The sequence below is a fragment of the Macrobrachium nipponense genome, chromosome 6 (assembly GCF_015104395.2).
Source record: "Macrobrachium nipponense isolate FS-2020 chromosome 6, ASM1510439v2, whole genome shotgun sequence".
Classification (NCBI taxonomy): domain Eukaryota; kingdom Metazoa; phylum Arthropoda; class Malacostraca; order Decapoda; family Palaemonidae; genus Macrobrachium; species Macrobrachium nipponense.
Window position 1 is genome coordinate 13,152,029 of NC_061108.1, and position 18,330 is coordinate 13,170,358.

The following is an 18,330-nucleotide window of genomic DNA, read 5'->3' on the forward strand; positions in this document are numbered from 1 at the left end:
TGGTATAATGCATGCTGTTGACAGATTTTATGAAATGACAACAGATCATCGAGAGAAATCATGAAGTTGGTTGACGAAACAGAAGTTATCAGTAACAGCAACAACTGCAAGTAGTAATTAGTGCATTCCATCGTTTCTTGCTTCTCTTAACAATTCAGCGATGGATTTACATGTATTTCCAATAACACTTAGTTTTTGGACAGCTATGACATCTGCATAAAGAAAACCAAGTTTACTTTAAGCTTTTTTTATTGACAAAATCTTATTAGAGTCTACGAAGAACATATAACAAATTCACATAATCTATACATAATGGAAATCATACGGGAAAATGTTTGAATGCATACTACGAAAATTTATACATGCTATATGCATTCCAAGTTACAGAATTTCAGTGGCTGATATTTTAAATCTCACTTGAGATTATAAAAAATAAAACAGTTGCTGCGATAGTCTAAAAAAAAAAAATGCGGAATCGAAGCGGAAATGCGCGTGTCCGAAGATTCCATATACTTTTTATTTACTCAGTTGCTGATATGTGTGAAAATACAATACTATAATGAAAGGTGCGTAGTATGTTGTGGGTCTCTCTGAGCTCTGAATATCCTGTCTATGGCTGGAGAAGATGATACTGGGAAAAATGAAAAATAACAAGTGATGAATAAGTTGCGACGACTCTTTCTGTAAATATAGATGACTAGCTAATTTTGGAAATTGGTCTTTATTACACTTAGCCTCAAAGTTTCGTTTTTCGTACTCGACCTAAGACGTATTCGGAAAGAGGGACTAAACAAAATATATGTACGTATATACTATATATATAAAGAAATTCATAAACCCTTTAACAATAGAAAGCGCACCTGAACGAAGTGTTTCGTACACTTCGTTCAGAATGCAATATCACTCAGCTTGGTAATATCTATAGTACTTAGGAAAAGAAATGGAACGAAGAAATTGAACATGGAAAAAAAGAGATATGAACTTAAGCTATAAACAACGTGAGTTGATAAGTCAGAATTCTAGCTTCAGCGTCGTAAAATCATTGACATTGATAAAATGGAATCAAATCTTATATACAGAAACAAATGACTTTCCTCTGAGACAGACATATCTGTGAGTAAGAGTGCTCTATTGTCTAATCATCAGCAAAGCCATGCAATGACCTTTGCACAATTCGATATTGGTTAAGCCTATTACAAAAAATGTGTATATCAGCGTATATGTATATATGAGCAAAAGCCACTCATCCGTTAGTACATTGTGTTCCAAAGTTCGATGTATATCACTTTCAAAGCATCAACTTCAAAATAAAACAAAGAAACATTCTGAAATTTCACATCTGTCACTATTTATGAAGAAAGTTTTCCAAGCGTGAGCAACTTGTAGGCACTCGTAAGTATCTCTTGATAAGTAGATCGGAGAAGTACAGTTTCGACAAGAAAATTAATTCCTTCTCACAGAACAAAATCGTTCAGAAGCAAAAGATCTTGATTTGCTGAACTTGAGCATTTCCATGGCTAAACAAGGAGGTAGAATTACAGCAAAAACAAGTTTCATCAAAAATATAAATATATATTCGCAATGATCCTCTCGCCTGAGCGTTTCTTTTCTTTGCATTTCATCATGCTTTGGCAGAAAAGAACGTATTACAATAAATAAAAAAGACGCTGGAAAGCACCGAGAGATCACTGCTCGTTCCTAAGTGGTCCGGTGAAGACAGACAAAGAAAATCTCAGTTCTTAGAAACTCTCGTAACTGGGCAAAACACATTGGTTTTTTTTTTACATCTTTGGTTCACACAACTTTGGTTTATAAGGCACCTAACCTTTGTCTTTCATCAATATCGTTTCCCTCGGCTTGCAAGAAATCTCCTAACGTGCACAAACACTGAAAACTCACTAGAAGAGTTATAGCACTTCCAAAAAAATATATTTATAAATACAAATTTCCAGCTTGTGAGAAGAAATGTCAGAATGCGACGCAGGCACCAGTAAACTAGTGTGCTTATGATTGCAAAAGCTTATATTCACACTGATGCAATATCTGTGTTCATTCTTCCCTACTAAGAGGAATTTTTAAGGCAACCGCATTTCTTTCTACATTTAGCACAATTTCTGTCTTCATTATTTACACCATGAACGGTCAGCCGGGAGATCAAATCACTGTAACGAAAATGGGAAACTTTCCAGCAACCAAGACGTGGAAAATATGACTTAGACACCAAAAAGGCCTTCGACGGAAGACCTCTTAAATATGCGTCCCTTGGACGCCATGCCTGGAGTCGCCCTGGGGGACCATTATGTACTGGTTGTTCATATTAGCACTACCTCGCAGGTTGTTCCTGGCGTTACCTATCTGTCCATAACCGGCAGAGTTGTTGTTAACATTATTGAGGTTGTTGTTGAGGTTTTGAGCTCCGGCAGCGTAGAGAGGAACCCCACCCGCTAAAGTGAGCCCTCCGTTGCTTCCTGGAAGGGGTCCGCTGACGGGGGGACCTTGGCTGGCCAGGCCACCGGACGAGCCGTAAAGATTCTGGGTGCTTCGAGAATTCGAAGGGACTCTTAGGTACGGGTTGCCGTAGGCTGCCGAGTACCTGGGGTCGACGTTAGTGAACTGGGGAGCAGCTCCAGAGTAGAGGGAATTGCGGTTGTAGCTGAGTGGCGGCGGTGGATTGTAGTCCCTGGAATAGTCTGTGTATTGTACGTATCCTCCGCTGTTGTTGTTGACTCCCTCCTGGAAAATAATTTTCATTTAATTCTTCGAAGATGAAAGAGATGTTGGCAAGCAGAGTTGCTGAAACTTTATACTTCTAAAGAGGCTCAAGTAATTAATTTTATTATATTCTCTACAGTGGAGAAATAAATCCACAGTTATGCATCGGTATAAATATATTAGAAATAAATTTATAGATTTATTCTTAATATATTTTTGCCATGGATCTGTTTCTCCATTTCAGAAATCATGCTACTATGAGTCCTTTTTAATTCTGTAGAGAGTACTTACAGTATGCTCCAAAAGCAAGCCTTGTAGATGACGTTTAAAAAAGGCAAAAAAAAAAAAAAAAAAAAAAAAAAATCAAAAAAAAAAAAAAAAAAAAAAATCTCAAAAGACCAAATAATGCATTGTACTACTGACTGGTCTGAAGAATTGAAAAGCGATTCCTTTCATGAAGATGACTCGCTATTAGACGAGACATTTGAAGATTAACAGAGCTGAAAAAATATAGTCGAAAAGGATGAAATATATCACATTTACCTAACTCAAAATCATTTAACGTCACAAACCTTTGGCGGGAAAAGTGGGTCTACGAACTCCCCTGCGGAGTATCTGAGGTGGTCATGGCGCCTGGCGTTAGAGGTGGCGGTGTCGGTAGTCTCCCACTCGTCATGAGAACTGTAGTCATCGTCCTCTGAGGGCGAAATGTCTGATCCGGTAGCTGTCCGGGTTTCCACTTTGAGAACCGAGTCGTGGGTCGAAGATCTGTCGCTCGATCGCATACTGTGTTTCTCTATGCCCGAGTCTGAAAGAGGAGTGGTAGGTGATTCAATTGAGCCTATGCATATAAAGTATCATATTTGCAAGCAGACACTCAGTGAAAGTTTCATTTGATGTTATTGCGAACTGTTTTAAATCAACATAGCCGCTCTTTCTTATTGTCGTCCTTAAATACAACCTGAACAAAATGGATTGCTGCCATTGCTACTTACGTACGTAGCTTGAGAACCAAATGGAACGCATGTCAGAGTCATAATAAAAAAAGAAGTTGTATCGTTTAATTCGCTGTAAATCCAACTGACCTTTGTATGAAGGAAATTAATTTGTAATAAACTTATTTTGCATGCATGTAACTCATATGCTATCCAAGGACGGATTATGCAGGGCGGATTATGCAATCGCTTTGAGAATAAGTAATCACTTAGGATCCTGCCAAGCAAAAGAAATTGTGAAAAATCCGAAGAGTTTGCTGTCAACTCAGAAAGTTGTAAAAAAAAAAAATGAAGGGGGTGCGAAAAAGAGGGGTTAAGGGCCCCTTAGAAACAGCCCTTGAATTTCGGATTTTGACTAAAACCTTCCTTGGGGGGAGGGGAGTCTATGGTTAAAATTTGGTAGCCCTAGCTTACATAGTCTGGGTGTGCATAACGAACAAACAGACAAACAAACAGACAGAAATTGTCCTTTTATATACGTATTTAGACTATACAAATTAATATTAACCATAGATATAAAACTTACGTATATAGGTGGGTGGAAAATGTTAAAAGCCTTATGAGTGATGAAAATTTTATATTTTTCAAATCTGTGTAGGTAACTTAATGTTACCTAATGTTAAAAAAATTATTCTTTTATTATATTTTTATAGCGTTACCATTCATTTACCTCTTAAATCATCGCCACTTAAATACCACATACTCAACTTTCTAAACAGCTGCAATCACCCTTTTCTCGAGTTTTGCCCCAGAGTTATTTTGAATGCTTTCCCCTGTCCCTTGCTTTCTTCACTGTCAGTCCGACCTCTTCCTCTTCTCTCGTCTTACCTTTGTATCCTTTTCCTTTCTTCTTGAAGAGGACAATGACCACGACGACTACAATGAGGAAAATAATGCCTCCAATGATGGCAACAAGGGTCGTCACCAGGGGTAAACTCTCTGTGGAAAATAAAAGAATTTTGGTTAATGAAAGAATTATATATATATATGATATATATATATATATATATATATATATATATATATCTATATATATATATATGACTGGTAAAAATGTTCTGTAACAACAGAATTCCATCTAATAAAAGGAGCCCATAAAACACCAAAATGTAGAGAGAAAAGTACTATATTTCAGAGACTGCTGTCTCTCTCTTCAGGTATATGAATGAGAAAAGTTTACAGAAAAGGTGTATTTATACCAAGAGATCCGTCCACAAGTAAGCCAATTTAGGTCACCCCCGCTGATAATCTTCCTTTAATCTTCTTAAGCGTTTGGTTGAATGAACACTGCGTCGACGATGTCCGATGTCCAATTCCCTTTTGAGATGTTCATTACCTGCTTCTCTTTTATTAAGGCCGATTCCATCATTTGACTCTTGTACCGGCAGTTGCTGCTATAAATTACACGTGACATATTCCAGTTTATTCTATGGTTATGTTCATTTATATGGTTGAAAATAGCCGAGTTCTGTTGTCCATACCTAACTGACCGTTTGTGTTGTATTAATCTCTGGGAAGTGATTTACCTGTAAATCCGATGTAAGATTGGTCACAGTCCTGGCATGGGATCTCATATACCCCAGAGTCTTTGGGCGATGTCTTTGTTGGACGTTAATCAGGGATTTGGCTAAGGTATTTGGGTAGGTAAATGCAAAAGGGTTGGATTTCCCAAGGGTGTGAGTTACTCTCTTAATCGTCTCCAGGTGGGGAATTTTTATTTTATTGTTGGGTGTGTCTCTGGTTCTTGTCTTTAGGGGGTCGGTAGAAAATTACGTTTGCTTTTGAATTGCTTTCTCAATTATATGGTCAGGATACTTTAAAGATGAAAGTTGCTTGCGAATTAGTTCAAATTCTTTTTTCCAGGAAATCTGGGGAACAAAATTCGTACGGCTCTTAAGAATGGGTTGCTAGCTACACCTATCTTGATAGTATTTGGCATGATAGCTAAAGTAGTGAATATATGAAAGTGAGAACGTTGGTTTTCTGTATATGGTAAATTGTATTCTGTCGTGTCTCTGATTATTAAAACATCAAGAAAAGGAATTTTGTTGTCTGTTTCCCATTCAACTTTAAATTTGATGCTGGGCACTAATGCGTTTAATTTTGAGAGGAATTCATTAAAATTACCCCACTTATTATCCCAAAATGTTAGTATGTCATCCACGTATCTCATCCACAGCGTGTTTTTGGGTTTTATTGCATTTATTACTGTAGTTTCAAAGTATTTCCATGTACAGATTGGCTAAACTAATTGAGAAAGCAATTCAAAAAGCAACGTAATTTTCTACCGACCCCCTAAAGACAAGACCAGAGACACACCCAACAATAAAATAAAAATTCCCCACCTGGAGACGATTAAGAGAGTAACTCACACCCTTGGGAAATCCAACCCTTTTGCATACCTACCCAAATACCTTAGCCAAATCCCTGATTAACGTCCAACAAAAGACATCGCCCAAAGACTCTGGGGTATATGAGATCCCATGCCAGGACTGTGACCAATCTTACATCGGATTTACAGGTAAATCACTTCCCCAGAGATTAATACAACACAAACGGTCAGTTAGGTATGGACAACAGAACTCGGCTATTTTCAACCATATAAATGAACATAACCATAGAATAAACTGGAATATGTCACGTGTAATTTATAGCAGCAACTGCCGGTACAAGAGTCCAAATGATGGAATCGGCCTTAATAAAAGAGAAGCAGGTAATGAACATCTCAAAAGGGAATTGGACATCGGACATCGTCGACGCAGTGTTCATTCAACCAACGCTTAAGAAGATTAAAGGAAGATTATCAGCGGGGGTTGACCTAAATTGGCTTACTTGTGGACGAATCTCTTGGTATAAATACCACCTTTTCTGTAAACTTTTCTCATTCATATACCTGAAGAGAGAGACGCAGTCTCTGAAATATAGTACTTTTCTCTCTACAATTTGGTGTTTTTATGGGCTCCTTTTATTAGATATATATATATATATATATGTGTGTGTGTGTGTGTGTGTGTGTGTATGTGTGTGTGTGCACGCGTGTGTGTGTGTGTATGAATATATATATATATATATATATATATATATATATATATATATATATATATATATATATATATATATGTATATATATATATATATATATGTATATATATATATATAGTATATATATATATATATATATATATATATATATTACTTTCTGTTTCTACGACTCAACGTCACTCGGTTAATTATTTTATGCAGGCATATTATCATGCTACTATAGTGACCTATTATTCACAGATTTCTGTCTCTTAACAGTATACTCTGTTGTATTAAGAGTAGTTTTATAGCCGCAGTAGAAAATAGCCTGCATGTATAATAATCAGTATGTGACAGTACACAAGCAATTTGCATAATATGCAAATCAGTTAATTACCATAGTGCAGTTTTATTTTATATTTATAACAAAGTTAATTGTTAGAAGTTTTCGTGCATTTAGTAATGCTAAATACAATCAGAGTTTTCAGCCTATCTTGCAACCATTCAGAAAGAATGTTTACTTTTTAAATATTCTTGTAGTTACTGCAGGTTTTTAAAGAAAGCTTTTTTTGTTTTTTTATTCCGCTGACAAAGATGAATAAAGTAAGTAACAAGAATTATGATAAAAAGATTGAGATAGAAACAATAAAATTCCTAAATTAAGTAAAAACTAAACGTATTTTACTGCGAAAAAAAGCATACAACATACTAATATACATAAGAGCTCTACTACGGTAAATATCAATACTCAAATTAGAATTAATTACACACTGACCTCTAAATGCAATTCTTATTGCCATCTCCTTGTCCAGATGGCAAACTGTGTAAGCAATACAAGGAGGAAAGGAAGTGGAGTTTAGAGAGAGTATACAAGTTGTTAGACATTACAAGACAGTTGTCAAGAATCATCAGATGAAACGCTAGTTTTTTTTAGAGGAAGTTCACACAATACACTGAAATATGAAAGAATAAGACGCTCACCTTACACTTATTTTCTGCTCTAGGTACCTTTGTTACATTAGTCAAAGATCTGTACGCTGAGGTCTACGTAAGAAAGTGTACGTGAGTTGTTAAACTTGTTAGTAACAGAATAAATTCAAAGATGACCGTGAAAAAGCCTTCTTTGCAAAATTCCCTAAGACAAAAGCTATAATTACAAAATTTACTCAGAATCAAAAACAGACTACTTTAGAATATCATAGTCAAAGAGCAATGAAAAATTCGCTTTGTATATCACACAGTAAGGCGAAAAGTAAAGGCGATACTACATTAATTCCTATCAAATATTACAAAGCATTCGTATTTTACTTGGAGACACAAGAAGAATTGGCATTACTCAGTTTTTTAAATTGCCTATCATTTTACAAATCTTAAGCAAAAGAGTTGATACTATGCACTCAAAGCTTTTGTGTACAGAAACCTAAAGCAAGAGGTTGATAAAGATTGGGAAATCTGTAAAGCTCGTCAGTAAGAAATTTCATTGTACTTCGACCTAAGAGTATCTCTGATAAGGCACAGAAAAAAAATTCAGTAACTCTGAAACTCAATGAAATAGCAAAGAAACTGAAACTAAGTTTTCTTTTTAATGTATTGACCAATGCATCTGGTCCATTATATTGGACAGTAAGGATATTGGTTTAGTTTAATATTGTCTAAAAGGTTTCGAGGAAACAAACAAAAAAAAATGCATTTTCGTGAAACAATCAGCAAATGAAACTTCACAGCATATACACGCTCATTTCTGTTATCATTTCTCCCTGCAATTTCGTGGCAGTAATACAGCTGAATCCATCATACATCATTAAAACAATGTTTGTTACGTACGCTGTCGTTTCAGCATGATCTCGTGAGTGTGGGACCCATAGCCATTTTTGGCTGTGCAGTTATAGAGGCCGAAGTCTTCTGGCATGGCTTCCTGGATGATCAGGATGCTTTTGATGCCGGCCTTCGTGTTTTCTTGAAGGACGTTATATCGTGACTGATCTGGAAAAAAAAAAAAACTGATGGTTAGATAGACGTCAGACGTGGACATGTTCTAGCTATTAGTAGAATAGACCAATCGTACAAATACTATACAACATCAGTATTTTCACGACTTCTTTCGCGTGTGCGTGTGTGTTTTTAAGATAATTCCTAATAGACTGTATTTTAAACTACATCAGAAATACAGTGTGTCATCTTTTCATAAAAGTGTTTATTATTTATAGAAATCAAATTTTTATTCTCGATATAGATTTGAGTAAAATTATGATTTCATTATTGTGTACATTTTATAAATTGTATATAGCTTAATTATTAGTTATGATGAGTAATTGTGAACGTTAATCTCTTATTCATAAATCGTATTTTGGTCATGAATGAAAAAAGCCATAACAGACAACCTCTATCACGAAAGTCCCAGGAAAGAATTGCGAGTTTATCGCCTTTCATAAAACTATAATAAACTTTGACATGAAAACGTTCAACGATCTCATGAACTCCTTTCCCGCGCGACTATTATCAAACGTAATAACATACGTTTTCCCCTAACGTTTCGCGCGCTTTTGTAATCGTCTTCCGCGCAACTATTGGCGAACATTTTTCTCTTAGCGTTTCACTTACTTGGATCGATCGTGTATCTTTCCCTCTTCCAAACGACTGCAGCCGGCCTTGGCATGGACTGTATGTCGCACTCCACGCTGACCGTGTCTCCTTCGAGTCCGAACTGCTCCTCCACTGGGGTCACTACAGGAGGGCCTCTCATGAACACATCCATGGTCCTCTTCTCCTGAAGAATGAGGATGAGTTTTTATTCTGTCCATTTTATAAAGAAGTTCAGTCTATTCTCAAGATCAATGAAGGTTTAAATTTTATTCAGTTGCTAGGCACTGTTAGACAAAAATAATATTTCAGTGACGCTGACGGAGTCATAGCTGTCCTAAAGGGTATTAGTGTGAATATAATTTTTATATCACATTTTGTAAATGTCTCAAGAATTAAAGAAATATAAAGATATCAGGTAGTGATTATAATTGTGGTGATTTACTACGCAACGGCCACAAATAAAAAGAAATTAGTATGAGATCTTATTTATTTTTCTCATTCCTAAACATTGATAGACTCTTGGCCTCTCAAAATTAGGTACTGATAGAAATACCAAGCATCCAAACCAAATACAGTTGAACATAAGGTTTCCAAATAACAGGGAAACTCTTTGAGACACTTTCTCGTTTTGAGTTTTGTTTACCAGGACCTCCTAAGTGCTACTAACACTTTTAAAACAGAAATCTAAACTTCCTGTGTACGCACACAAGTCTTTAACATCGTAAAACAGCGTGGAAACCTTTTCATTCTTTATCTTACCACTACCAACATGCTGGAATCTGCGTTGTTGATAAGATTCCAGACAATCTGCCAATGACTAGCTGGTGCCTGCTGTAAAAGAAGTTTGTAAACAGCAGCCCTGCAAAAATAATTCTGAGGTACATTTTTCCAAAAGGGTATTTAGGGATGAGTTGACCACATACCTCCGGAAACCCTGTCACGGTTGCACGACATTCGTAGGTGCCCACGGTCTCAGGTGTCACTGTAAGTTGGTAGGTGGCACCCACTTTGATCACCTGAGAAAAAAATAATATTTCACGAGAGGAACTTAGATCTACTACATCTATTATTATTGTTGTTGATAAAAATCGACGAACAATTACGTTGCAGTCGGTAATAGATGAAAAAGACCCGTTAAGTTCAATTTATTTTTGTTTCAATTTTCTTTCTGTTATACATACGTTTTCCAACATGAACTACTCTCACTTTTGCTGTTCTTAGCTTACAATCATTCCTGATGTCATCTACTGTGTCCTTGTGATATCAAAAGGACACTGAAGATAAGAGCAGGAGTTATCTCAAGCTAAGAACAGTACTTTGTATACATTACTCACGGGTCTTTTTTACTTTTTTTTAAATATTTGTCTTCATTTTTCGCAGACTAACAATTTTCCGGAACAAGCCGCTATAAACTTTAATCAGTTATTGTTGTTAGTGGTGGTAGTACCGGTAATATTTTACTATGATTAATAATAATTTTACATAAACCAAACAAATTAACAGATAATATTTATCCATGTCGGTCTTTATAATACTGCAGTAGCAAACAAAACCATTAGAAAAAAAAAGTAATAATAATGACAATAGGCCAGCGAATCTAGACAGAAAATGGGAAATATTTAAAAAGAAAATGTAAGACCGGGAGCAAATCTCTCAAGGGATCCACTGAAAAACTTAATAGCTACAGAAAAGACAGAGGTTACATACGTATCTGATACATCTGTATCATTTTCATCATCAGATTATTACCATAATTATACCAGATGATACAGCTGTTAAAAAGCTATACATTTCTACATGATAAATGTTCTATAATTAGCTGAATAGCTTTGCATTATATTTAAACATTCGTAACGGGTAAATCTATATCGACAGGTCATGTTAATAGGACCTCGTTTCATGACCTTGAAATGTGTGACCGAAAGGGCAACTCTACTGACCTTGTTTTGGTTGTTGTGTAGCCAGACGATCTGGGCTGGAGGATTTCCCTCAACGTCGCAGGAAAGGGTCACCTTCTGGTCTTCGTCTGCGTCCACATCCACCGGTTCCTTGTTGAACCTCGGCGAATCTGGAAAGAGGAATGGGAATGTCTCACTTTATTCCCGGTGCATCTATTGCTCGTACTTCGTTGTTTGTTTGTTTGTTGTTGTTTTGTTTCTTTTTGATAAACGAATGTGAATTTTTGATTAGTGGTTTTCTTTAAGAACGGCATAGAATTAAAACTCTCTCTCTCTCTCTCTCTCTCTCTCTCTCTCTCTCTCTCTCTCTCTCTCCAGCCTCGTGGCGCAGTGCCTCACAAATGATTGAATAATAATAAACACCAATTCTAAGCTCTGAAATCACTTATGAACCACTCTCTCTCTCTCTCTCTCTCTCTCTCTCTCTCTCTCTCTCTCTCTCTCTCTCTCTCTCTCTCTCTCTCCTTATACTTTGTTCTGAAATCCCGAAAGAAAACATCATTCCCAATCGTCTCCAACCAAAACCCATCAAGCGACTTACATTCAACGCTGATGGTGTGCTCAGCTTTGGTCGATCCGATGGAATTGGCAACGATGCAGGCGACCTTGGCCTTGTTGCTGTCTCTTTGGATCTTGTGGATGATGTACTCTGTCTTGTGGTCGCCGACGACCCCTATGTCGTTGACCTCCCACCTGTACCTGAGGGCAGGCGGATTGCCCTCCGCCTGGCATGTGAATCGTACCTGGGTCAAGGGAAAGCAGGTTGCTTTGGTTAATTGGGTGTGTGAGATATGGGTTGTTGGTTGGCGTAAGGTGTTTCGTTCTGCCTTGTAAAAATTAAGGATTTCAGTCTCGTCTGGTTTAACATTAATAATAATAATAATAATAATAATAATAATAATAATAATAATAATAATAATAATAATAATAATAATAATAACTGTATTAACGATTTTGTAACGGAGATCACCATCTACAATCCCGTTGTAGTCTCCGGATTTATATTAAAATGTATCCAGAATAAAATATATATATTTCATATATATATATTCTGGTATTTGACATTCAAAATACCAGATTAATAATAATAATAATAATAATAATAATAATAATAATAATAATAATAATAATAATAATAATAATAATAATATGAAGAGGAGTTTATATGTTTCCGTTAAGTGTCTTTGTATTATTCTTCTTTACTTCACAGTCTCAAATTTACAGTTATCTTTATTTAATATCATGTTATGTTTACGGGCATCAAGAAAATCATTCCCCTGTCTTAATAACACTAATCTTCAAGCTAAAAAAATCCCTCTAGGGACGCAGCTGGACATATAAAATCAAATGTGTGATTTTTATTTTTAAAATTTCATGTTTCCACTACGGGGACCAAGACAATTGTCCAAGGGTAGAATATGTGTTAAATCTGCTCCCCTGCATCTTGATAACATTAATCTTCAAGATGGAATCACCCCCCCCCCCCCCCCCACCCCCCCTCAACAGACAAAGCTGAACGTATAAAATGTCGATTCAACATGACTCACATCATCATTCTCTTTGATCTTGGCCGAGTCGACCTGGATCTTCACCTCGGGCGGGTACTTGACTGTCATGATGAGGCTTCTGCTAATGGGTTCCTTCAGCGCCGGATGCAACACCTGGCAGGTGATGTTGGCCTCGTGATGCACCCGGGAGGGGACGATGTCAAGGCGGCTCCTGACGGCCACCAAGATGCTCCTGGGTTGTTTCTCTTTGGTGGTGTTAACGCTCTTCTTGGCGAAGCTCTCCTCGCCGTTGAGGAACCATTTGATCTGTAGAATGGAAGAGCCTTTGGTTATCGGAATGTATTGCGGAATGCTGGTGTGGTTATCGGAATGTATTGAGGAATGCTGGAGATGACATTGGGGAACTAATTAATCTGTAGAATGAAAGAGTTATCGGAATGCATTGAAGAATGGTGTAGATAATGTTGGGAAACCATTTAATCTGAAGAATGAAAGAGTCTTTGCTTATCGGAATGTATTTAGGAATGCTGGAGATAATGTTCGGAAACTATTTGATCTGTAGGGAAATTATAATAATGTTAATTTCGGATTTAGAATCACTCGTTATTTTATTGTTTAAGTTAGTCATTAGAATACCCGATAAGGGGAAAAGTAATGGTAGGTGTGATAGTAGTTGAAATATTGAAAGGAGATCCTTGTGAAGGTTTATTTGACCAGGAATAATGTTCAGATGTTTCATACATAATATGATATGCAGGGTGTTTAGTATTTTTTTTTAGTTGGTTTTCTAATTTTTTTTTTTTGACAGAACCCAAAACATGGTTGAAAAGGAAAATGTTTAGATGTTGCACATATAATTAATATGTGTGATTCCCGATTATGTTGTATTTTACGATCGTACTGTGTTGAAATTGATTGCTCCTTCATAAAAAGAACATAATTTGAAGTTGCTGCTAAAAAAAGAAAAAAACTCGTGAATATAATTGCTTTTGCATCATTCTCTGAAATAAAGAAACATTAGCAACATTAAATAATGTTGCTTATGACCGTACCAACTGAAATCCATAACTGATGTAATTCCGTTTAATTTATAGATCGAACAGTAACCGCTCATATATTTGCACTTATATTTTTAGGGATCTGTGAAATCATGTGCTTTGCCTTTATTTCAGAAGCTTTTGTTTGATAGAAATGCTTCTTAATGCACGCAGCAGACTGCTCTATGAGCGAGAGTTCATACTCAAGTATAGCCAGCTAAAACTATAGAAGTATAATGCTCAATAACCCTGACAGTTTTAAGTACCTGTGTTTTGTCAATAGCTGGAATAATCCTTCAGTAACTTATTTCCCATTTCCGAATATTTATGAATTAATCTTAAACTTTGTTCTTTGAAATTTTTTATCTTATTTATATGCAAAGAATTTTGCATTACTGTCTTCTGAATATAAGTTTTGTTTACTTCCAATGTAAAAGTTGTATTAAGAGCATAATAAAAATAAACTATTACATTCACCGCCAGGAATGACTACGAGACAAAAAGAAGGTGAAACCGATAAGATTAATCGATGACAAAGAACGAAAGAGAAAAGATATCTAAAAATAAAGCAAAACGGAGATAGAAAAGCAAAGAAAGAAATTCGGGCCGCTGTTAAGATCAAAGCTTGTGTTTTTACTGCCACCGCACAGGCTTCGGAAAAGAGGCTTGTTTGGGGGGAAGGGGCCGGGCACACGGGCCCCCTAGACCCGTATTACCTTGAACACGGTTGACAGCATTAAAAGTATATTAAAAGTAGAGGGAAAGAGGACTTAAATTCTTGCGAGGGAAGGAGAGACGAGATATACCTGTACCGCCTCACATACCTCGGATGCCGGGGTGCTCATTCCCGCCTCGCAGGTAATACGTACGGGAGAGCCCGCTGTAGCCAACATTGGAGATGCTTTATCCAAATGGACCTGCAATGAAAGGGAGGTAGCACAGATTAGTTCTCGTTTTGCTGTAATTAACAGTGGATGCAGGTTTGTTGATGTTCACCTATGAACTAACAGGATCTAAGGATTAGGTATTGGTGACTTGAAGTTAAAAGGATGATCTGATTAGTCCTTTTTTTAAATGTAGTTAACAGGATTTTCAGGTTAGTTTTTGGTTACCTATAATTAACAGGGTTTTCTGATTAGTTTTTGGTTACTCGCAGATAACAAGAGTTTCAGATTGGGTTCTTGGCAGACTGTAATTAACAGGATTTTCAGGTTAGTTCTTGATTACTTGTAATTAACAGGACTTTCAGGTAACTTCTTGATTACCTGTAATTAACAGGACTTTCAGGTAACTTCTTGGTTACCTATAATTAACAGGACTTTCAAATTACTTTTTGGTTACCTGTAATTAACAGGACTTTCAGGTAACTTCTTAGTTACCTGCAATTAACAGGACTTTCAGGTAACTTCTTGGTTACCTGTAATTAACGGGACTTTCTGGTAACTTCTTGGTAACCTGTAATTAACAGGACTTTCAGGTAACTTCTTAGTTACCTGTAATTAACGGGACTTTCAGGTAACTTCTTGGTAACATGTAATTAACGGGACTTTCAGGTAACTTCTGGTTACCTGTAATTAACGGGATTTTCAGGTAACTTCTTGGTAACCTGTAATTAACAGGACTTTCAAATTACTTTTTGGTTACTTTTTGGTTATTTTTTACCTGTAATAAACAGGATTATCGTATTATTATTTGCTCACCTGCCCCTTATCTTGTATTCTAATTTTAGCTTCCTGTGCATTTCTGTACTATGTTTATATTAGACATTTCTTGAAATAGCTTCAAACAGGATCCCAACAGCGTATCTATTGTGACTTACGTTCTAGTTATCAGTGGTAAAGTCATCCAAGTACAGACTGGGAAACTGCTGCACGCTTTTCATCACAATACCATTATATAATTTTCTTATAACAAATTAATTCTACCATGAACTGAAAATGTCAGCCATTATCAGCTTTGTTTTCATTAGTAGTGAATAAGTTATTTAAACACAAACACAATACCGCCGTTTCCAGTCAGTAACTAAGAGTAACCAATTGTGATCCCGTCTTTCAGCATACGATATCAACATGGACGTGACAGCTATACGTGTTTTTTATCCAACAGTTTCTAAAAGAAAAAAAAATCTTTAATTCTCAAAGACTTGTAGAAGTAGACGAATTCTATACTTAGATATCACAAATAAATACAAACATTAAAGTCACAGGAAGGATTTCATCGCAATGCTTAAGGATTTTTATCAACCGGTAGACTGAATAAAAAAATTATTAACAGCATGGAACAGAAACATTAGAAAAGACTAACATCCAAATGTTCAAGTCATCCCTATAACATAACTCGGTAAAGAACGTTTTCTGTGATTTCTTTAACGTTTTCTATGATTCCTTCATACCTGATCTTCAGAGTCCGTCGGCGGAAAATGGACAGTGACTTTAGCTGTCGTCGATTTGAGGTGTCTCTCACCAGCTGCCCCCCCCACTTGGCACTGGTACTGGGCATCATCCTCTATCAAGACTGGCTGGATGTGTAGGTTGAAGATGCCTGCGAAGTAAAGGGTACATATTGGCACTACTCAATTATATTTCAATTTCAACAAAAATCTATTGAAACCTATATCAGAAGGTTGTTCGTGGTTAGTATCTATGAACAGAATTAAAAAGATCTTAGGTTAAATTTTTTGGAATAAAGAAAACTAAAAAAGCTACGATACATAAATGTCTAAAAAACAAAATGAAGAGAAATGCTCGGACTTTTTATGGAATTGTTCATTTTTATTCTGGTGTTTCTTAGATATCATTGCGTATTTAACTACATTTCACTGACACTTAAAATAACAAGAATACATCATACGAACTTGAACCATTTTTTACTTATTTATTTATTTATTTATTGCAAAATTACATATTTTTTGCTTTCTGATAACTTTTCTTTAAGAAAATCTTGTATTAAAGACCATTGCTACTTCTACACACTTTCCTTCTGACTAAATACTGTTGTAGTTATAAAGGAGAGAGATTCCATACGGTGTAGAATAGCAATCCATAAAATCTATATATATATATATATATATATATATATATATATATATATATATATATATATATATATATGTGTGTGTGTGTGTGTGTGTGTGTGTGTGTGTGTGTGTGTGTGTGTGTGTGTGTGTGTGTGTATGCAGAAGCCAGGTACTATGTCGTACCTCTAAGTAAATGGGGATACAATCCACAATGAAGTAAAATCCTCTTGTAGTTTAAAATATATATTCCTTGTACAGGATTAAAGCTTTCGACCATCAACTGTGGTGTTGTTCACTAAGTGAACAACACCACAGTTGATGGTCGAAAGCTTTAATCCTGTACAAGGAATATATATTTTAAACTACAAGAGGATTTTACTTCATTGTGGATTATATCCCCATATATATATATATATATATATATATATATATATATATATATATATATATATATATATATATATATATGATAATTCCAGTTTAATTTTGTGCATGGTGAAATACAAAGCTGTTTCTTAAACAATTCAGAGCCGAAGGGGTCACTGTAATCTCCCTGGACTTGTTTTCTTCTTTAAGCCTTTATCTCGCTTACAGTCAGATTTAAGTGGCACTAGTTCCAGCACTTTTTGTATCATTATCAAAAGTTCCAGCGAAGTTTCATACACCTGCTCTATAAGAATATATATAAAGAAAATAGCAAGGCTAAAAGTTAATAATTGGATTTTTCCTTTTTTTATAATTTTTCGTTAAAAGGTTTAGTTTATGTTGCGTGTAGCAGTTTTTCTAAACCAATTACACGATTAAGCCAATTTTCGCTATCTTTCATGTTAGAATGGCATAAGGGGCCCTATTTTTGTTTGATATTTCATAGTGCATTGAAGATTCCATATAGAATCTTGAGGAACATTTAACATAAGAGACAAACTCAAGAAGTTTATCAAAGCTGGAATCATCAAGAACGTACAAAAAAGGAAGAAATTATGGATGCAAGACAAATACGATAAGCTTATGCGCATATCACCCCTCACCTTCGTCTTCGTTGACAACCATAGTGTATCTGCTGAAACCGTGAAGTTCTTCATCTGTCCCTAGACCGAACCCATCTTTGGTCCACTGCACCGTCCCTTTGCGATCTGCAACCCGACAGGGGAGAGTGATTGCTTCGCCATGCTTCACCGTCACGTCTTCCGGTTCTTGCACGAACCTCTGTTCGCCGCGAGCTACGTGAAACAACATGCAAAAGCATCCCAGTGAAAAGAAGACTTTCCATCGGGAGGTTGTTGCTGCTGCAGGGTGAATCAAGCTCATTTTCATTAAAGAAAACGGTGACAGCAACTCCAATCGAAGAAAATGGTCGGAAGTGCTTTCTTCAAGGGGTAACATCAGGAATTCGTTGACGATTTCATCTCGGTTAGCGTCGAGCTAGCCGAGTACCGAGAAATCTGCAGAATAAAGATGAAACAGTCATCAGCAATGTCAAATAAGACAGACTAAAAGCTG

The 18,330-nt window shown here is 36.1% G+C and overlaps 1 protein-coding gene across 2 annotated transcripts; it reads right to left on the minus strand.

Annotated features, from left to right (window-relative positions):
• Positions 1–231: 231 nt before the first annotated feature.
• LOC135216677 (irregular chiasm C-roughest protein-like) lies at positions 232–18,290 on the minus strand. Of its 2 annotated transcripts, XM_064252073.1 has the most exons (13): positions 17,859–18,290; positions 16,207–16,355; positions 14,639–14,731; positions 12,817–13,083; positions 11,811–12,012; positions 11,252–11,379; positions 10,235–10,327; positions 9,330–9,495; positions 8,553–8,711; positions 7,504–7,548; positions 4,536–4,646; positions 3,285–3,520; positions 232–2,733 (listed from the first exon to the last, which is right to left on the minus strand). In XM_064252073.1, exons 1-13 carry the CDS (start codon positions 18,211–18,213, stop codon positions 2,248–2,250), a joined length of 2,490 nt encoding a protein of 829 aa, XP_064108143.1. In that variant the 5' UTR covers positions 18,214–18,290; the 3' UTR covers positions 232–2,247. The 2 variants fall into 2 exon arrangements, with proteins under 2 accessions (XP_064108143.1, XP_064108144.1); XM_064252074.1 differs by lacking the exon at positions 7,504–7,548.
• Positions 18,291–18,330: the final 40 nt, after the last annotated feature.